The sequence below is a fragment of the Micromys minutus genome (genome assembly GCF_963924665.1).
Source record: "Micromys minutus genome assembly, chromosome: 10".
Taxonomy (NCBI): Eukaryota; Metazoa; Chordata; class Mammalia; order Rodentia; family Muridae; genus Micromys; species Micromys minutus.
The window spans coordinates 12,655,552-12,676,788 of NC_137979.1; the positions used below are offsets into that span (position 1 = coordinate 12,655,552).

A 21,237-nucleotide genomic window follows, 5' to 3' on the forward strand; every position below is an offset into this window, starting at 1 on the left:
GGCAAACACTCTTTCAGCAGATGGGAAGTCCAGCTTCCCAAAGGATAATCCAGAAAGGACAGCAGTCAGATGAGGCACACATCCGCCTACCCAGATAAACAAAACTCAAGTTATAAATAATTTCATTTTTTAATTTTCTGTACAAAATTGCTCAACCTATGAAAATAAAGTTTGTAAAAGTCAAAGTAGTACATGAGCCCTGCCCAGAAGCCTGGCTCAGCCGAATCTACACTATGTACAGGTCTCCCAGGGGGTAAGAGCCTTGAGACAGGGTGGCCCTAAGGAAAAGCTGATTTCTATAGGTCACGAAAAAGCCACTAAGGTGCCTACAGAGCAAGAGGGTGGCCTTGGACCAGGGCAGCCTCTGCAATTTCCAGACCTGCCACTAGAGGTCAGCATGATCCGGATTGCTTGTAAGGCTCACCCTCTGGAAGACCACAGCCAGTGACAAAGGTCCTCAAGGGTCGTTCATACTGGGGAAAGCTTTGGGGTCTAGCTGGAAGTGACAGTGGTCCCGCCGCCCAGGCGCAGAAGCATCTGCTGGCAGTCAAGCAGTAGCCGGTGATCGCCAAGCTTCTCTACAGTGCGTGCTGCTTCAGCCAGCATGCTCATTCGTTGCCCGGGGGCCGACAGGAAGGCGGGTGGCAGATAACAGGAGGCCAACAGCAAGGCCTCTGTGTGCTCCCGCCATGTGGGTCGAGGCTCCAGCTCAGCGGCAGTACCTGCACGTACAGATCAAAGAAAGGGAGGCTTAGGTCTGGCTGAGCCCACACCCCATATGCACGACAAGGTAGCCGAGCTCTTCTACACGGAACTCCCAAACACTTGGGATGCTTTCTCCACCCACGTTGGGCACACAGGTGGGATCAGCTTCTTCCCTATGACTGCCTCAAAAATTGTCACCCCCAGCTGATTTCTGTAATTCAGCTCTCAGTATGCCTCATGTGAGGCCAAGCCAGCCCCGAACCTCACCAGCCCCGTAAGCACAGCCACTACCTCACCTTTGCCACTGGAGCCTGCCCGCCTCCGCAGACTGCGGTCCAGGAGCTGATGTGTCCGGGCAGGACTTGCTCCTGCCATCAGCCGAGCTGTGGCCTCATGTAGGAATACCTGAGAGGAGAGGAGTGATGGCCAGGTTCAGACTGACTCTCCCCTTGGCTTCCTGCCTCAGCGCCCTGCAGCGAGAGCCGTGGTACTCACCCTCCTCATAGCAGGCCGGAAGCTCTGTGCCAAGCGCCGCAGACTACTCAGATCATGCTGGAAACCGCGCAGCTCCAGGGCAGAGGCCTGGGGTCCAGTGCTGGTACCATGAGCTTCCTGGGCTGGAACTGCTGACTGCTGGCGCTGCCACAGACTGGTGCGGGCCACAAGGAGCAGGTCACACAGGAGCAGCTGCATGGCCTGGGGTAGCAGACAGGGTGGAGGAAGGGATTTCCCTATGGAGATCAACCTTTCCCCAGCTGACGACCACCCTGTCTCAAGGCCCACACCCCCTGGGAGGCTCGAGCGTTGGTAAGGTTGGCAAGTCCACAGCCCAGGGCCTGACTCCAGGTTGCATCACTGAGGCATGGCATCCACCTCAGGTGCAGTACAACTGCAGTGTGCCACATGCTATAAACCTGCCAGTCTGTTCTCCACACCCTTCTTCCTGGTGGTGCCAAAACAGTGAGGCCGCTCTCCCCAAGGCTTGCGCCTTCGTCAAAAACTGAGGTAAGTCCATTCAGCGTTATTTTGTACTAACTCCAAGAACCTGGGAAAGGAGAGCTGCGGCCCTGGCCTAGACGGGAACCCGCCCTACCCCTCACCTTGTCAATGGAACTGCCAGTTGATGCAGAGGCTAAGCTGTCCCGCAGGTACCCACTGGCCTTTTCACAGATGGCCAGGCTGGCTGGGCTGGATTCCACCTTTCTGTGGTCCAGCAGAGTCCGGGCAGCCTTGAAGGAGTACAGAGCTGCCCTGGGCAGGGGTCTCCTGTTGGGGCCATGGCAGACATGGTAAATTAGACTAGACTGCAGCCCCTCCCTGAGTTCTCCCACCATGGTTCTAGTCTCCTAGGGAGGAGAGCACACACTGTCCTTTCCGTACAGATACTTAAGCAAAGTACTGAGGGGCCCAAAGCTGGGAGAGAAGTACTCACTCTGTTTCCTGCAGCACTTGGGGAATATGCTCTACCAGTGGGTATAAGCGTTCAGCTGCCTCCTCGTCCCGCCTCAGCCAGTGGATCACCACAGCTGTCAGTGAGGCCCACCACTTGGCCACTGGGTCTGTGCCTACAGAGGAGGGAAAGGTGCTTGACCCTCAGCTACACTGTATCTGGCTCTGGTAGGAGTCAGGGCAGGCAGGGGTCCAGAGCTCACCCGTGGTGGCAGCCATGCTGGAGCTGACAGAGAAGCTGCACGCAGGAGCCCCAACGGCATCAGAACAGCTGTTTAACAGCTGCAGATATCCAAGGGCATCTGAGAACTCCCTGAGGCAGGAGACAGCTGTCAGGACACATAGCAGCAGCCTCGGGTTCTGGGTGACAATGGCTCCCACCAACCATCCAACTGAGCACGGTCTGACTATGATTCTACAAAATAGCACCTGTCTTGCTAACAGAGGAAAGCAAGGCCCAGAGAGGCTGTGAGAACACACAGTCTGGCCACTGCAGAGTTGGACAAGGCTTTCCCAGATGCCCTGGTGTAGGTCTTGCCTGGGAGTATCACAGGCACTCACCTGTCTCCATCAGCTGCCCCAGGGCTGGGCTGAGCGACACAGTTCAATGCTCGCTCCAGGAGATGTTCACAGAATAGTCGGGTGACCTGGGCCAGCGGATCCACTGTGAGGAGGAATGAGTGGGGCAGAGATTAGGCATTTTCCTCTCTACATCTACAGTCCCCTCCCACACCAATGCCTCTGTATGCTGGGACCCCAACCCAGAGCCACTTCCTAGTTCCAAACCCTGAAAGGCAGTGACGGGTCCCTGTCCTCGTAAGCCTGACCAGTGAGGAGTGTGTGGCCTGTGTACGATCTACACACTGGAACGGGGAGCCTATTTAGTTAAATGCCCATGGGCCCAACTCTCCTCAGGGCTCGCCTACAGCCACCTCTCATGTCCCCCCATTGCCGCTGACCCATACTGCTTCCTGCTTCTGAAGAACGTTGGCAAAGTCCAGCAAGCTGTCACGGCCAGAGCGCAGTGTAAGCTGGTGGACTGTGGTGAGGGCATTCAGAGAAGGGGGACAGTGTAATGCGAGGTAGGAACAGGAATGAGGCACAGGGCAGGGGTAAGAACAGAATGAGAGAGCACCTGGGTTCCCAGCCACGCTGTATAGGCTCTCCTGCGGGGCACCATGCACAGCCCAGTCCCCATCCACGAAGAAACGGTGACCTACAGGGTGGCAGAGCCACTGCATGGCAAGAGGCACTGAGCCACTCTGTGCTAGGCAGGCCTGGCGGGCACTACTCAGGAAGAAACGCTGTAGGGGAAGGAACAGGACTGTCATACTGGCTCCAAGCTCGAACCCAGACCTGAGTTGGAGACCCCAGGAGTGCCCACCTGCTAACCACCTACATCTTCATTAGTCCCTTGCCCTGGAAGGGGCAGGTGAGAGTTGCAAAGAGCCCTGTCCCCATCAGTCTACTCACTGTCAAGAAGTGCAAGGCTCTTGGGAGGCTGGTTTTGACCCTCAGGGCAGCTGCCACGTAGATCTCTGCCAGCGTTGCCATGGGTATAGTATCTCCTGCGCACTCAGCCAGGTTGAGGGCACTCAGTGCCAGGTTCGAAGCAGCAAGATGCCCTCCTGTGTACTTGCCTGCAAGTGGGAGGGGCATGAGGACAGAAGCAATGGTGTGATGGAGACCCTCAGCCCAGCTCCCACCCAGACTCACCCATGGCATGCAGCTGGTGGAGCTTATGGTAGACGACAGCCGCATCTCGGGCACTGGCACGAGCATCCTTTCTTAGCCCACAGTCCCTCTGTAGGCCCCCAGCCTGGCCTGCCAGCCAGCGGCCCACCCAGAGACGCTGTAGCAGGTGGCGGATGAGGTTCCAAAGCAGGCTGCAGGCCAGATCCAGGTTTGAGGTGGGCAGGGGCCGGCCCAGTGCTTGCAAGGCCAACCACAGCTGTTGAGCAGCCTGAGCAAAATCTCCCTGGAGAAAGAGTTGTCCCAGTAAGAGAAATGGTGGCAGGGTACCTCCCTTGTCTGGACTTCCAGAGTCAAAGGAGCTCTGGGGTGGGGGATGAGACAGACTGGACAAAACGAAGGGAGGTGTGGGGAAAATAAAGGGAACAGAGACGCGCAGCATCCTCCAGGCCCGGGGCCTACCCTACTCCTCCCCAGGGCCAGCCCCTTACCCGGGCCAAATCCAGGTCAGCTTGTTTTCGATGTCTCCAGAAGTGCACAGCTGGGCCAGAGTGTGGCCTGGTCACAGGTTCCCCATAGACAAAGAGAAGAGCCAAGCAGGCCAACACTAGTAGTCCGTTAGCCAGCCAGACTAGGGGGGGCAGCAACCACTGGGTCCAATTAGAACCATCTACAGGCAAAGGAAAGGTCTGAGAGCCCAGCTCCCAGGAAATCCAAAGTCCTAAAGGTCTCTGCCAACACCACCTGCCTGACTCACCTCTGCTCTCTGCCTCCAGCATGCTGCGCCCAGAACTACGGTGTATGCCCGTAGCATCCGAGGGAGGGAGGGTGCCCCAGCCAAACAGCGAGGCCAAGGGGTTGCAGGTCAGACACAGGAAGACCAGTGCACACAGGGCCAGGCGGGAGCGGTCCAGCATGCCTCGGCTATGTGAAGGCAGCCGCTGGGCTTTCCCCTGGTAGGAGGCAAGGGAGGTTAGGGCATATAGCCCAGCTAGCACCAAAGACAAGGGCTAAAAGGCGGGGAAGACTGGGGTTTCTGGGAGAGGGAAGGGGCCATATCGCAGAGTCCAACCTGGCTATCCTCAAAGGCTGGGCTGTCGGGCTCAGAGTCACTGCCACCACTGCTACTGCCTCTGCTGCCAAGGGACAAGGGGCTACTCTGGGAGGGTGAGCCGGCGTCTGAGGGTGGAGGGGTCAGTGTCTCCACCACTTCAGGTTTCATGCCTTCCATACACACATCTGTCCCTCCTCCACTGCCACAAGCCGACACCAGGTCCTTCAGTGACTCTGCAGGCAGAAGGAACAAGGCTAGGAAGAAAGAAGCCTGGCTGCTGAAGCTCCAGGACCTGGATAGTTCTGTTATGATCCAAACGGGAGCCAAGGTAGGGTGAGAGCCAGAGGCAAGGTTGGGTAGGGGTAGAGAAGCCAGCGTCACGGTGGTATTCTGAATGAAAATGGCTCTCGTAGAATCGTATGTTTGATTACTTGGTCCCCATTCCTGTTTGGGAAGGACTGGGAGGGGTGGCCTTGCTCAAAGAGGTGTGTCACTGTGGTGGGCTCTGAAGTTTCTCTTTGCCTCATGGATGTCTCAACACATGAGCTCTTGGCTCCAGCGCCAAGCCTGTCTGCCTGCTCCCCACCACCGTGGTCATGGGTTCACCCCTGAAACTATATAAGCCTTCAATAAACCCTTCTATAAGTTGCCTTGGTCACGGTTGTCTTCACAGCAATGGAATAGTAACAAGACAGTGTGGGGGGGGCTGGGACTCACTGCTTTTGTGAGCACTTCGTAGGGTCAGGTTCTCCTGCCTGAGTTTCTGGTTGCTGTGCTGTAAGAAGCGGATGTAGTCGATGGCCTTACGCAAGACAGCAGATTTATTCAGCTGTGAGGAGGGGAGAGGGACGGAGAGGGCTCAGCGGGGCAGGCAGCCCTTGACCACAGCTATGAGAGCAGGTAGAGCTGCTTTGTGTTCTCTGTACTTGTTCCTTCTGCCAAGAACTCTCCTATGCGGATGTCTCCTGACAGTACCCACTCCTCAGGGCAGATAATACACCCTGTGAATGCACGCAACGTGTGTCCAGGCGCGACTGTTAACTCCACCTCACATTCTCCCTACACCCGTCAGCTCTTTACCTGCGAGGCCTTCCTTGACCACCCAACTCACACCTACACTTTCACTGTTCCTATTTTCTTCCCGCACCCGTGAGCCATCGGCACAGTGACGTTCTCATTCCACCCAGTGCCCACTACTACTTAGAGTAGTTCCTCCGGGGGACAGGATCTCCTCGGTGCTTCATCACCATGACAACCTCAATGCACAGACCAGACCTTTCTTTATCCAAGATGCCCTTGATAAAATCTAACCAGGCAAATGGGACGGCCCAGACCCAGACAAGTTGATGCATAAGACTGTGTGACCAGGATTGACCTAATCCTATTTCGTGCTGGCTGATGTGCCCATTTCTTTCCTGGTCACCCTGGCCTGAGTTTTGCAGGCCTTTGGCCATACCTTTGCCTCAGTGCCAACCACCAGGTCCTTGAGCTCCACAATCTTGTCATTGATAGAGGAACGGTAGCGCTTCTCAATGGCATTGTGGGCTGTGCGCTTCTCACCACGGCTCTGAGCTGAGCCGAGGGCCTTGCTGCCTGCTGCTAGTCGGTGGATGGGCAGTTTGTCTGTGTCCACAACCAATGGTACTGTGGCCAGGATGGTCCCTCCACTCACCAGGGTCTGCGGGGTCAGATGCATCTCACCAGGTGAACATGCACTTGTGCACCCAGCCCCACCCCCCAAGGTCTCCCTTTTGCCTGAGCCATCTACCTGCAAGGGGCCAGCCTGCATGGCTGTGCCAGGGGCCAAGGTGCTGATGCCTGCAGTCTTCACTGTGGCTCCTGCATCTGTCTTTACAGCTGTCAGCAGCAGCGAGTCTGCCTTGATGAAGTGTGGCTGCAGTACAACCTGGGGGGGAGGAGCCTGGCCATGAGTGCCATCCAAGCCAGGTCTCCCCTACCCCCACTTCCTGGTCAGACCCACTTACTGGGACCTGCTGGATCTGTGAGGTCACAGTGTTTGTTCTAGGGGCTGCTGAGGCTGGCAGCGGCTGCTGGGAGGCCGAGCTCTGGACCTGGGTGTGTAAGGGGGTAGGCGAGACTCCTGGCGTGGAGGCCAGTGGTAGGCTAGATAATGGCTGTTGGGTGTTTCCGGGAAGGGTCCCTGCAGAGACAAAGTTAAAGGTTGCTGGCACGGCAGCCTTGCCCACCTTTACTCCATCTGGCCTGTCTGTCTATGGGCTTCACATAACTACCCCATTACAGGCCCTGCCCATTTCCACCTTCCAGCTGGGCAACTGGGGAAGAACACTGGGCCCAGAACCCAAGGGCATCTGGGACTACAGGATGACCACCTGACTTCTGAAGCCTGGACATCCCTCTGTAAGAGCACAGCGGCCACGCCTCCTGCTCCTCTATCACAGGCTTACCTGAGAAGCCTGAAGGCAGGCTGGAATAACCCAGCACAGGGGCAGGGCTGAGCTGCACGGGTGCTGGAGGGAAGCTCGGAGGCAGGAGGGTCCCTGGTGACGGCTGTGGCGCTGGGGGCTGCAGGATGCTGAGTGGCACTGGCTCCTCTTTGATTCCAGGCCCAGGAGAGAAGGGGGGAACGGACGGGTACATCTTTAAAGCAGTGGGTGCCGATGGTGGAGGGGACAAGGGTGCAGGTGTCACCTTGGGTCCTCCCAGGAAGGCTTCCAGAGAGGAGCCCAGAGAAGTAGAAGAGAAGCTCTCAGGAGAGCCGGCACTGGGGCTGCTGGGGCCTGTGTCTCCTGTCTCACCCCCAGCATAGGGGGCGTCAAATAGGCCAGGGAAGTCACTGTCTTGATTGTTGATGAGCTGAAGCATGTCTGGGGAAGGAGGGAACACCGAGTGAGTGACAGCAGGGTACAGAGGCCAGCTCCTGAACAGGACTCATAATGTTCCAGACACAGCCCTTTCTCAGACACTTGTGATGTGTGCAGCCAGTCCTCACACTGCGTGTGCAGCGGACAGTTCTGGACACACCCAGACAGGGCCTGTGCTGTTGGGATCCTGACTTAACCCATTTCTAGCCTGCGATTCCTGCTGTGACCGGCTGAGACTGCCCTTTCCAATGCTCTGGCGACTCACCAATACCACCTGACATCAAACATTCACAGCAGAGCACACGCAGGATCTGTCCGTACACTCACTCACTCACTGAGCATGTCCCAAGTGCCTACGCCAGGCAAGGCATTCTTCCTAGGCCCCCTTCTCCCCAAGGCCTGAGTCAAAAACCCTTGCCTATGCTATGCATAGCTGGGGTCTCTGCTATCAGGGAGACGACCCTTCAGAATCAAAGTCCAGCCAGATGGTTGGTGACGCACAACTTTAGTCCCAGTAAGTACTCGGAGGAGACAGAGCAGGTGGATCTCTGTAAGTTCAAAGCTAGTCTGGTCTAGGCAGTGAGTTCCAAGACAGCCAGGCCTATACAGCGAGACCCTTTGAAAAACCAACCAACAAACAAAAGCAAAACAAAAGAGAGTAAGCGTCCAGCTGAGCAGTCTGATGGAACCTTACCTCAAGAGGTAGGAAAACACAAATCCCACCGAGAACCAGAGCTTCCCTGGGGATGCTAAGTGTCCTCTCTCTTGGTGTGTTTATTTCCTTGGGTTGGTGTTTTGTGCGTGTGCCACAGTGGAGCAGGGAATTACACATGATAAGCACATACTCCATCACTGAGCTCTCGCTGGCCTCTGGCCTATTTCTGTTGGTTTAATGTGAACACATGTGTATGTGTCCGTATGTATGCAGCCCTTCCCCAACCCACCCCTACCCGGCACCGGAGACTGACAACCCGAGCAAACACAAGCACTACAAGTGTGCCCCGTCACACCTGGTATTCTTTACTTGGATTTTAGGGGTCATATTCAGGTCTTGATGCTGGCAAGGCAAATGTTTTACCAAATGAGCAACCTCCATTTCTGTCCTGAATCCGGCCGTGGACCGCCTTCGTGAGACATCCGCCTCTCAGTCCCTCCAACCGTGCAGGTGCAGCCTGCACTCATGGTAAGTCCCAAGTGCTTGCTGGAAGGCAGAAAGCCATCCAAGGTGCCTCTCCTGCCCTTGCTGCTCCCTCTCTGCCCCCCTGGCTTGTTAAAAGAACACATGGTCGGTCTAAGACACTGCTCTGCTCTGCTCTGCCCCAGCTGAGCCTCAAGTTCTCCATCTGTAAAACAAGGGCATGCCTCACACACCGGGAGGTCAGTTCTCAGTGGAGGAGCAGGTCCCAGCAGGCAGTAGGGCAGAGGGGACATAGAACAAAGGAGCCCTTTACACAGGTGCAGTGTCCCATGCCCACTGCCACTCCTGGGCTCTGCCTTTAAGGGTGTTTGCACAGGGCCCCCTGCACACAGAACTTGACAGAAGCTCAGAGACTTCTGAGATTCCAGTGACGTCACCCACCCGCTCAGTTACGGGGGAAGCACAGAGAGACAGGATAGTTCTGAGGACCTCTGGGAGTGGAACCCCAAACAGGAATAGTGGACAAGGCAGATATCGATGTCAGGCAAGGGTCCTTGTCCATCCTGGGCAGACTTAAAAGGTGAGTGAAGTCTACGCTAGCAGGTTGGGTCTGGCTAAGCAGCACTCTGAGGTCACCACACTGACTGAGCCCGGTTAGGTAAAATGGATGCCCTGTTCTACAAGTGAAGTCACTGAGCTAGCCTAGTTCTTACTGAGCCCAAATCTATCTAACAGTGCTCTGAGAGCTGACCACAAGCCCTCTCAGAGCACCTCAACTCGGGTGCGCTCGCCTGCTCTGGAGCTGAGAAAGGGCACTGACGCCGAGGGCACGGACATCCAGAGAGCACACAACAGACTTCAAACCTGGGTCTACAAACAGGCTGAGCTATTGCTGCAGCACCTATTCTTGTTCCACCAAAAAGCCAAGGGCAAAGCCACCATCACTAACTCATTCCTCAGCAGAGCACACTGAGGCTTGGAGCAAAACCGGCTGCTAGCCAAGTAGCCAATCAATGTATCTGTGTGTTCTAGGCATGAAGCCAAGTCCCCAGGTCTGGCTATTCAGGCTTTGGTTTCCCCTCTGGAAAAGCAAAGTGCTCTCTTAGCCTGGCTCCTTCCTCCTATCCAGAACTGAGACGCGCTCCCTGGCCCCAGCCCAGCTGCACCCTCTTCCCCAGCTGGCAGCAGCGGCCTAGCTGGCTCAGCCCAGGGCCCTCTCACCCACTCATGGAGGCCACTTTTTGGGTCAAAGGGCTGTATAGTATCCGTGAATATAATACTAGGGGCCCACAGCGCTCTCACATTCCCTGCCTATACCACCACGTATGCTGGAGACCAACTGCCTCCTCTAACTGGGCCTCAATTTCCTCCTCTGCAAAAAAAAAAAAAAACTAAACCGTTTGACACCCCTGCTTGAGGCTTTGCCCACCAGAGAAAGGTATCCACACTGCCTTTGATGGATGTTGTTTGGGCAAGAGGCACATTACTGCAGGGGAGAGGACTGCCCTATGGCTGTGAACAGAACAAAACAGGGCGGCAGGCTCAGCCTTCTGGATTCTTGCAGACTCTCCAGATTTATGCAGGTCATAAAAAGTACTTTTAATCGTAGGATCTTCCATCTCTCATGCCCACTTACCATTAGTCCACTTACTAAATGGGAAACTAGGGTCAAGAAAGACAAACGGATTGCCTAGATGGCCCGCCTTCTGCTTGGAGGGTCCAACATGCCCAATTTAGGGCCACCAAATAGGTCAGACTCCAGGACAGACAGGGCAGTGGCCTTCTTGTTTCTTTCTCCAAACCCTGCCCAAGGGGAAAGCAGAGGAGGTGGAGAAAGTTGTCTAAGTTGCAAGGTGCTGTAGTCAGTCCCTAAGCAGGAGAGCGTAATTAAGAAGGCCCACCAATTTCCAGCCTAAGGTGGTGAAGGGTTGTCCTGCATTCTCTGTTAGAACACCGCTGCAGAGACCCTGGCAAATAAGAGTGCAGGGTCCTCCCCAAAGTACCTTCAAATGTGCAATCCATGGCTCCGTCGTCCGCGCCCCGCCCCTAGGGCGTGCAGACGCTACCCCGACAGCGTCCGTGCTGATTTCACCTGTCAGGCCCCGCGAGGCTTTAAAGCCCGCCGAGCGCCTCCGTGCCCCGCCCCTCGGGTGAGTGCACATGGCCAATCAGCAGCCGCGCCGCGCCCCATTAGGGCCCCGCCCACCCCCGACGGCGGCAGCTCGGGTTTCACTCGGTGCTCTGAATGGGGCCAGGGTTACTAGCGGGCGTCCGCCTTTAACCGCGTCTGTGCCAGCGCGCGCCGGGGTTACTGGCGGTCACTGCCGTCCCAGCCCCTGCCGCACAGGCAACCACCCCTGAGAAGTGCCCGGGTCCGGAATCCGGACAGCGGCTGGCTCTGATCCCGGAAGCTCTGTGTTCCCACCGTTGGTTCATACACAGCTAGCTAGCATGGACCATTTGGCCTCGGTTTACCCATTCCTGGCCCTTCGCATTGAATGGCAGCAACAAGAGATGATAGGGTTACAGTCTGAGGAAGGCCAATGGATGCCTTTAGATAGTGGCAGTTGGTGGTGCAAGGACATCCTGGAGGCAGAACAGCCCCGCAGGATGATTACACTTCTTTAAAGGAGGGGGCTGATGGTTCCGGACCTAGATCACCCATGAAACTGCCTTCAGGAGTGAGCAAGGGAAATCCAACGTCAAATCACACATCCAGCATACCCTGGTCTCAACTCTGATGTCCCTAGGCTGGGTCAGTATCTTCCCTCAAGGTCTTACAGCCCCCCCAGGAGTCAACAAGTGAAGCCTGACTCACATCTCTTACAGCACTTTGTAAAGACCAGAGGGGACCCAGACTCTGGGACAGAAGGGAAAGGCTATTAATATGGATATTAAAGGTTGAAGTCTGTCCCTGTTTCTTGCTGACAAAGGTAAAGCCCTTATACATACACACCCCACCATCACCACCACCATACCAGTGCTGGCCAGCAAGTTAGCTTATGTGGCAGTGGCCCAGCAAGGCCTGGCAGCCTAGTTGGCAAGCCAGAAACTCACACAGCCTGGGAGGGGGCCAGCAATCAGGTCTCCTCACGGTGTTAGGGACTTTTATCCCTGTGGCCCATCTCTTCAGAGTCTTGGCTGGGAAACAGCCACATGTTCCTCACGTTCACCTGACTCCCCTTTCTAGGTCCTTCTACATCCTCATAGGAGGTTCCAAAGAAAACATGTCTTTTTTGACACTGCTCTGCCCAGCCTGTGAGTGCTCGTGAGTCCCCAAACAAACCATGCACTGCTCTTGGAAAACCCTCTGACCTCACCCAACTTAAGGCCAGGAAGAGTCCTGACACCAGGGGGCCGGCATGAGGCTCCCCAATGCTGACCCTCATTTGGTCCTGATTTCTGAGTCCTGAATACAGAAAGATTTGCAGGCAGGGAGGCTCATCTGACAGCCACTCCATACAGGCGGTGTCAAGTCTACCCACTTCTGTCCCTATCTGGACACTGGAGTGGGGGGACAAGTGTGACCAGAGTGTATGGGCAGGCTTGTGAATACAACAGCTTTAGTCAAGTAGCGGGCCAGGGGCGGGCCTGACACCTAGTGGCATATGCGCCCAACCCCGACTAGCCCACTTTTGTAGCTGCTGGTGGCCATTGTGGAGACTTGGGGTGAGATGGAAACCCAAAGCCAGTTTGGCAAGCTCCTTGAGAATAAGCCTTGCCAAAGGTCTGCAGCCGTGTGCTGAGCCGAGCATCAGGAGCTAGCCTGGTGCCTCTGAGAGCCTCCAGGGCCAGATGCTACCCCTCTCCAGGGGTGGCGATTCCGGGAGAACAAGTTTATAAAGTACCTACCCACTCAGAAAGGTCTCAGCAAAAGTGCTTCCTCTCAACAGCCACTGGGAAAGCTAGAACTACTGGAGGACTGACGTCATCTCGTAGGGTTGTTTGTTTGTTTGTCTTAACATTTTAAAAGGAATTAGCAGGGCCGCACAAGAACTGAGGTGCAGGCAAGTACACTATACACCTAATGTGTGTGCTCCTTGCCTTGCCTAGGGAGGACTAGCATTCAGTAGGTCCAGCAGTCTGGAAAGGGGCACCATAGTAATCAGGCTGTGAGCCATCAGGACGTGCTGAATGCTGGCTTCCCACGTATGTGCACAGGATCCCTGTTCCCATGCAGGAGCTGAAGCAAAAGGACAAAAGAAGACCCTTGGTTCAGGCAAGGCTTCTTGGTTCAGCTCCTCCCCTCCTCTACTCCCCTCCAGGCTTTGATCCTATCTGACTTCAGGAAACCTGAAGCCCCACCTGCCCTGCCCCCCAACAGTACCAAAGGCCTATCCTAGGTGATAGCCCCTTGGTTCATTTAGACAGCACAGAACCCTGTCCCTGGGGACACTTCCACCCCACCAAGAAACTGGCTGCACAAACTCGGGGTGAGGTGACACTTGGGCGCAGTGTGATTAAATAGGGCCACAGGGAAGGAAGAACTCTGGCCAGAAGAAAAGGCAAGCCCAAAGAGCTACTGTGAGGGCACAGAGACACTGGCTGAGGTAAGGACAGAAATGTGTTGGGATTCCAGTGAGCCTACAGGATTTGCAAACAATCCCATGCCCTGAAGGGTCCCAGGAAATGAGCAGCTGCATAGAGAGGTGGCACCACCTCCTGCAGAGGACATGGGACAGTGCCCCCTGCTTGGGGACGTGCAGCCTAGAGGACTGGGCTGTGGCTTATTGTTCTGCTGCTCCCCAGGCCCTTACTCCTCAGAAGTCCCTGGCAGGCGCTCAGGTTCTTGGCTGTCATATGGGTGCCTGGGCACAGGGGCATAGACTGCCTTTTGTGCACTCAAAGGCCCTGCTCCAGGGGATTAAAAGAACATGGTTCTTCCTGGAAGGGGATGGGTCACACTGATGAAACAGTCGTGCTTGGGCTCAGGACCTCTTCCCACTGAGGACACGAAGGTCCAGAGGGATCAAGAACACAGGAACCCTCAGCAGCCTAGGGAAGAACCCGAGACCCTGGCTCAGTTCTGCTGACCCACAGTGCCTTGTCTGCTGCCAGAGAGTCACAGTCTAAGGGGAGCCCTGGGCCAACCAGCCTTTATCACCTTTGTCTATGCAGAGGGACGACACAGGGTGCTGGGGCAGGCCTCCGCAAAGGCCTTCAGTCACCTGGGCCTCAACCACCTAAGAAGATGGCTCAGTTAGTGGAGAGCTTATTGTGCAAGCATAGGAACTGAGTTTAATCCCAGCACCCCCACAAAAAGCCAGGTATGGAAAAATAAAGAAGTAAAAAATAAGTTAAAAAAGTGGGGGCGGGGGGTCAGGTGTGACAGCTGATGTTTATCACCCCTGGGCTGAAGAGATGAAAAAGGACGCCCCCTCGTTTGCTGGCTAGACAGCCCGTAGTCGATTTGTGAGCTGCAAGTTCAGTAACAAATGCTGCCCTTAAAATTATGTGAAAGGGCTGGAGAGATGGCTCAGTGGTTAAGAGCACTGGTTCTTGCAGAGGGCCAGGGTTCAGTTCCCAGCACCACATAGAGGCTCACAACCATTCATCACTGCAGTTCCAGGGGATCCAATGCCCTCTTCTGACCCCAAGAGGTACTGCACGCAGATGGTGTACATCCTTACATATAGGCAAAACATACATATCTAATAAAATAAACCTGAAAGTGTGTTGCTTTGTATTTTTGGAACTTGCTCTGTGGATGAGACTGGTCTCAAACCCAAGAGATTTGCCTGCCTCTGCCTCCCAAGTACTAGGATTAAAGATGTGTGACATCACCTCCCGGTCATTAGAAAATAATGTTTAAAATGAAGATTTTAAATTATTTGGAGAAGCAAAGACACTAAACATCCACCTCCAAACAGATACATCTGCACATACACACATTTGTACACCCACGCACATATATATCCATAAACAAATGCACACAAAAAGAACTACCACAGTGGGATCTGTGATGGGGACCATAAAGACGGCCACACTTCCGCCAGCCACACCCCAGCTGGTCTTTAAGTCTTCACACACAGCCTCCCTCGCCCTGTCTGATTTCTGAAGGTATTCCTCCTGTTCTCGCCTGGCTGACCCTGCCAGAAACTTCCTTCTTACTCTCAATTCTGCCCACATGGAAAACACCCATTCTCTCCTCAAAACCTGCTCTGCCATTAACCCTGACTCAACCCCATTGTTGGGGCTCACTGTCTGTGGAGGAGGACTGAACTGCAGGTCCTGCCCTCCCTCAGGTGGGGACAGCCTCAGCAGGCTTCTATTTGTTTTCCTCAAACAACCCAGGCAGGACACAAACCTCACTTACAGCTGAGGATGACTTTGAATTCTTGACCCCAAGCCTCTACCTCCTGAGCGCTTGGCATTACAGATGTGTGCCGCCATGCTAGCAATTTCTACTGTCCCTTGGGATACTTATGTCCTGGTCACCTAAGCTCACCCAAGCTGTAGGTCTGACATGTGGCCCTAGTTAGCATCGGCCCCACCAGTTTGCTTGAGCTGGGGGACCAGGACATGTTGGTCACTCTGAAGGTGAAGTGGTCAGCGATGCGGCACCAGCAGGTGACTCTGGTCCATCTCCACAGAATCACCAGCACTAGCTTCATTTATGCATCTGCAGCTGCTTGAGGGGCCCAGAACTGTGCACTCCTAGGAGCTTTAAGGAACTTGTTCTGCACTTCCATGATTGCCCTGTCTCTGTGTGGGGAGCTGCCCTGAGAAGGTTCTGGTCCTGCCTTCAGATGTTGTCTTAGCTGGGGTTTTACTGCTGTGAACAGACACTGACCAAGGCAAATCTTACACAGGACAACATATATTTGGGGCTGGCTTATAGGTTCAGAGGGTCAGTCCATTATCCTCAAGGTGAGAACATGGCAGCATCCAGGCAGGCATGGTGCAGGAGGAGCTGAGAGTTTGACATCTTCATCTGAAGGCTTCGACTGGAAGGCTCACTCCCAGGCAGCTAGGCTAAGGGTCTTAAGGCCACGCCCACAGTGATACACCCACTCCAATAAGGCCATACCTTCTAATAGTGCCCCTCCCTAGGTTGAGCATATGCAAATCATCACAGGTGGGGACAAGCTCAGCTGGTTCCTCCCTTACTTACTAAGGACAGTCTCCAAGGCAATGGCTCTTGCATCACAAAAGGATGGGCAGTGGCTGGGGGTAAGTGGCCCCTCATGCACAGAGAGAGAGAGAGGCTAGGTCACCACTATGGCTTAAGTTTCTTCTAACCTTAGGCAATGTTAAGGATGGGCCTTGCTCTACAAAGTAAGGTTGGGGCCCCTTACTGGACCATCTTTCATGTAAAAAGACAAGAATCATTACACAGTATACACTCGGGACTTGGAACCACAGCCTAGAACATTCTGGAAACTTCCTGTATGGGCTCCTAGAACAGTGACTGCCAATATGTGCTGAGCAAAACATAACAGGTTCGGCTGCTGGTTACGTGCTCTAAACAATGTGAGAATAACCCTGTAGGCAGTGTGTCAGAATGCCTGATAGTCTCTGACAGGTTCTGCTGAGCCCCATGTGACACAAAGAACGAGGTCTAGTATTGAATCTATTAGAACGATAAGAACCAAAATGTCAGAGAGGTCAGGCCACATGTCCAAGGTCTCTCAGTCAGGCTGGATGTGCAAAACTCTGTTTTTTCCCTTCCTACTGTAGGGAGCTTGTGGCTAGAACCTGGTTTGGGTAGACTGGTGCAAGGTTTTCTGGGAAATGGCTGGGAATGGAGGTAGACTGGGGGACAGTGTTCAGAATAGGCTTCTCTAAGGCTATAAATTCTCCCCAGCCCTACCCCAACCTCCAAAGGCCCCAGATGGCATGCTTGACACCTAGGGCAGGCTCTGAGCTCCTCTCCCTGGGAGAGGCCCACTACCACCTTGTAAAGTGCTGGGCTGTGTGGCCCAGCCAGTCTCCAAGTTTGGAATTCTACTTCAGGCTGGGCATAGCTCAGTGATGCGTAAACCTCTGGGATCTATCTCCTAGCGCTGCAAAATAAAGAGTCTAGTTTTAAAAGGCATCTCCTCAGGCATGCAGCCAACAGGAGAAAGCCATGATCCAACCAGTAGAGTACCTAACCTAGACCAGTCACAATCAGGCAAAGGCTAGGTCCTAGGCCTCCACCAGGCAGTAACCCATGTTTGGAGCAGACCAGGTCATTTGGGAAGCTGTGTCCAGCTAACTCATATAGGGCGAGAGGTAATTCCCAGCCACTGCCTCCTGGATCCACACCTAGCACCTTTCTCTAGTTTGAGCCCCTCAGAGGCACCACACAGCTGCCACCTCTTCCCCCGACCTCACCACAACCCAAGGAAATCCTCAAGCCTGTATTTCAGAGAGTGAGGAAATTTCCCCGAGAACAACAGCTTCACAAAGACCTTTCTGCTGCCTACTAGACAGGCTGGACGTAAAGACCCCATGGGCAGGGTGGTCTCAGACTTCATCCCTGAGGGGCTCTGGACATGGGGACCAAAGAAGAAGGGGTACTCAACTGTGTTAACTAGTTTTATGTCAACTTGACACAAGCTAGCGTTATCTAAGAAAAAGGAACCTCAATTGAGAAAATAACCCCCCTAGATGGGGTTATAGGAATCCTGAAGAACATTTACTTAATTATTGATTGATATGGGTGAGGTCCAGACCATTGTGGGTGGGGTGGGCCATCCCTGGGCTGACAGTCTGGGTTCTATAAGAAAGCAGGCTGAGCAAGCTAGGGGAAGCAAGTCCATAATCAGCACCCTTCCACGGCCTCTGCATCAGGTCCTGCCTCCAAGATCCTGTCCTGCTTGAGTTCCCATCCTGACTCCCTTCAGTGATGGGTTACAATGCAGAAATGTAAGACAAATAAACCCTTTCCTCTCTAAATTGCTTCGGTCACAGTGTTTCATTGCAGCAATGGTAACCCTAACCAACAACTACCAGAGCTGTACCCAAGGTGGGTTCAGTGGATGGACACTGTTGGAGGGAGTGGCAAGGTCTTAAATGCCATCCTGAGACAAGGGTCCTTTATTCCAGGAGCACTGGGGATTAGTGGAATTACACGCCATTCAGGTGCCGTTTTCTAAGGAGTGTTTGTGCGTGGTGGGATGGAGGGCAGGACAGGTGGTGACCTACAGAATGCTTGTCCCAAAGTGCAACAAAGCAAGCTGAAAAGCAGGAGTAGCTAGGTCTATGAAGATAGCAATGTGACTGTTAAAACTCTCTGTAGGAGGGGGAAGGACACAGAACCTTCCACCAGAGAGTCTAACCACTATGTTCTCTTGCCACTCAGCTGCACAGACTCTCAGGAGGTCAGAGCATACAGGAGGCAGAAGGTGTATTTGTGGGTGGGTGTGTGGGTAGGTGGGTGAGGGTAGAGCTGCAGATGTGACTTTCCAAAGGTTGTCACTATCCTAAAGTAAGACCTGGCAGTGACAGAGCTGTTTGGAAGTCCTCACAACCCTACTGAACACTTGGTCATCAGGAAGTGGCACTACTTAAGAGGGATTAGGAGGCGTGGCTTTGTTGGAAGAAGTATGTATGTCACTGAGAATAGGCTTTAGGATTACAAAAGCTCAAGTCAAGCCCAGTGTCTCTTTTTCTCCACCTGTGGATCAAGACATAAAACTCCTGGCTCCTTCAACATCATGTCTGCCTGGATGCTGCCATGCTTCCTGCCATGATGATAAAGACTAAACCTCTGAACTGTAAGCCAGCCCCAATTAAATGCTTTCCTTTGTAAGAGTTGCCACAGTCATGATGTCACTTCATAGCAATAGAACAGTGACTAAGACACCAATAAACTCACTGGTTCGTGAAACTTGACTTGGAAGGAATAGTTTCTTCAGTCTGCAACATTGCCCTATCAAATTCATAGACACCTCTCCCGAGGGAGAGTCACACAATACTGGAACATAGACAGATACAGTGTAAGACCAGGACAGAGAAGGGGAATTGGAACTCAGGAGGGCTTCCTAGTAAACCATGTTGGACCTAAGATACGCATACATCTTGAGCCAGCAAACTGTTGGGGAGCTGGCTGTCACGGGCCTTGGGCTCCCCAGGGCTCCTAGAGTAATTAGCCAGCCTCAGACCAGAACAGTCTCCATTTGCCTTCTCTGCCCTCAACGCACAATAGTCCTCATCACAGGCTCTTTCCCCAGCCTCTGGGGACCCGACATGAGGAGCAGGGAGAAGACAGCTCATCTGGAATTTCTCTGAGGTCACAGCCAGTAGCAAGATTTGATGCTCTGGGCACAGCATCACCTTCAGAAATAAAGGTGGCAAGCTCACAGAAGAGCCACATGACAGAGGGTGAGAGAAACAGGCAGGAGATGACCAGTGGGGACTCAGGCCCTAGCTGGCTCTCCTTATCCAGCCTTGGGAGCCAGGGGTCCAGGCTTCTGAGCCAACAGCCTGGGTCTGAGTTCTGTCTTGCTGTGGCTGCAAGAACTGGACATGTCATTTACCCTCTGTTTTCAGTCTCTTACCTGTAAGATAAAAATGTCTTCCCTGAGCATGCTTCCAGCTAACCATCGGACTGAACACGGGGACCCCAATGAAAGTGCTAAAGAAAGGACTGAAGGAGCTGAAAGGAGTTGCAACCTCATGGAAAGAACAACATTATCAACCAACCAAGCCCTCCACAACTCCCATGGACTAAAATACCAACACTGAGCACACATGGAGAGACCTATGGCTCCAGTTGCATATGTAGCTGAAGACAGCAGTGTCTGGCATCAATGTGAGAAGAGGACTTTGGTCCAGGGAGGGCACGTTTTCCCAATGTAAGGAAATGCCAAGGCAATGGGGTAGAGAGGGTGATTAGAAGCAAGTGAACCTTCATTTAGACAAGTAGAGGGGGGAGGGGGTATGGGAGTGGGATGTGGGAAGGGTATAACATTTCAAATGTAAATAGAGTATCTAATTTTAAAAAATTAAAAAAAAAAAGAATTACCGTGTGTAGAGAGACAGGTGAAAATGATGTACAGTACTCACAAAATTATTGAAGAAATAAAAAAAAGAATAAACATTTTTTTAAAAAAGTCTTCCAACTAGGGCTGTCAGGCTTTGCTGAGACTCTCAAACTAATAGTTCCTGGCGCACACCAAGTACTCAGTGCCTGCTATCCATGTTGTGATGGACCACTCCGACACTGAGAGGGAACTTCTAACAACTCAAACATTGCTCTCCTTCTTCCATCCTTTCTCCCATCACCCCTAACCATGCCAAGATATCTCTAAACTTTCATCCCTCTAAGTGACTAACGGTAACTACAATCCTACTAGAAGCACATTTGGGTCTCTGGTGAAGATGTAAGCACAGTATGTCCAAAGCTGTGCAGCATGTAACAGCCTAGGTGTCTATCAATAGAGCATCAGGGGACACAATCTGCTGTAATCCCAGGGCCCCCCGGGGCCCACTGTAGTTGTAGACAACACACAGTCATGGTGGTCTAGGGTGGAGGAGGAGGAGGATAAAATGTTTTGAGACTGCTAACAGCCTGTGGATACATCTCTTACAGTAACAAAGATTTGGTGGTTTTTGTTTTCCTCCAGACCCGCCCCCACTCCTTCCCTCCGCCCAGCTGGTAGTTGTTCTTGAAGTAGGAGATGAATCATGCCGAACAAGTTCAAGTGATGTTTTAAGGAATCTAAGTCGCCTGGGGTGTGGCTCAGTGCAGAAAGCCGGTTAATATGTTCTAGGTCCCGAGTTACTGCCCCAGATAAATCACAAAATTTGAAAAATATTGTAAAGAGCAGCTGCTCTGTTCTATCAGATTTCCAGCGTGACCCACACCAATTCCTCAAACCTGGGTCCCGCCTCAGGGGCCTTGCAATCTTCCATACCCTTTTCCTAAAAACTATCTTTCCTTTCCGGTGCTGGGGTTGCCCCTCAGCTCTAGTGCACTCAGAGACCTCCATGACCTCTATTCAAGGTAACCAGATGCTTGCACACTAAGGTACATGTAGATATATCCGTTCGCGGACTTCCTTGAGGATTTCGGTGCACTGAAGAACTAAGAAACCCCGGCTCGGCCTGTGAACGGTACACAGGACCAGGCCTGGAGTTCAGTGGATATTCAGCGTGTCCAAACACCAAGCCCACTGCGGTCTCGAGAGCTCAACCCTAGATCCCAGGCGCCGGACCGCGCCGTGCGCACGCGCACAAGTTCCCGGCAAGCGACCTCCCCGGACGTGCGACCCTACACAGGCCGCGACGGAGCCTCGGGACACGCACCTTCGATGTCCGTCAAAAGCGCCGCGTCCAGTTCGCACAACTCGTCCAGCTCCCGTTCCAGAGCCGCCTCCCCGAACGGCAGCTCGTCCATGGCGCCGGCGCCCTCCGGGCTTCCGAGG

At 53.6% G+C, this 21,237-nt stretch overlaps 1 protein-coding gene across 5 annotated transcripts; it reads right to left on the minus strand.

Moving 5' to 3' along the window:
• Positions 1-110: 110 nt before the first annotated feature.
• On the minus strand, positions 111-21,237 carry SREBF1 (sterol regulatory element binding transcription factor 1). Of its 5 annotated transcripts, none has more exons than XM_080923512.1 (19): positions 21,119-21,237; positions 7,327-7,746; positions 6,886-7,061; positions 6,669-6,806; positions 6,357-6,578; positions 5,618-5,729; positions 4,919-5,133; positions 4,604-4,799; positions 4,338-4,516; positions 3,871-4,132; positions 3,628-3,794; positions 3,290-3,458; positions 2,716-2,818; positions 2,358-2,467; positions 2,138-2,270; positions 1,806-1,971; positions 1,201-1,401; positions 1,002-1,110; positions 111-722 (listed from the first exon to the last, which is right to left on the minus strand). In XM_080923512.1, exons 1-19 carry the CDS (start codon positions 21,207-21,209, stop codon positions 493-495), a joined length of 3,399 nt encoding a protein of 1,132 aa, XP_080779638.1. In that variant the 5' UTR covers positions 21,210-21,237; the 3' UTR covers positions 111-492. The 5 variants fall into 5 exon arrangements, with proteins under 5 accessions (XP_080779638.1, XP_080779640.1, XP_080779636.1 ...); XM_080923514.1 differs by lacking the exon at positions 21,119-21,237 and adding an exon at positions 10,885-11,020; XM_080923510.1 differs by having other exon boundaries at positions 6,357-6,806.

What these genes read in the sequence shown, in the direction of transcription:
- SREBF1 (XM_080923510.1), bottom strand. Translation starts at nt 21,209, where the DNA reads ATGGACGAGCTGCCGTTCGGGGAGGCGGCTCTGGAACGGGAGCTGGAC. An exon ending in CACAGATCCAGCAGGTCCCA is followed by an intron (nt 6,807 to 6,885) that starts GTAAGTGGGTCT and finishes CCTCCCCCCCAG; the next exon opens with GTTGTACTGCAGCCACACTT. An exon ending in TGGTTGGCACTGAGGCAAAG is followed by an intron (nt 5,730 to 6,356) that starts GTATGGCCAAAG and finishes CCCTCCTCACAG; the next exon opens with CTGAATAAATCTGCTGTCTT.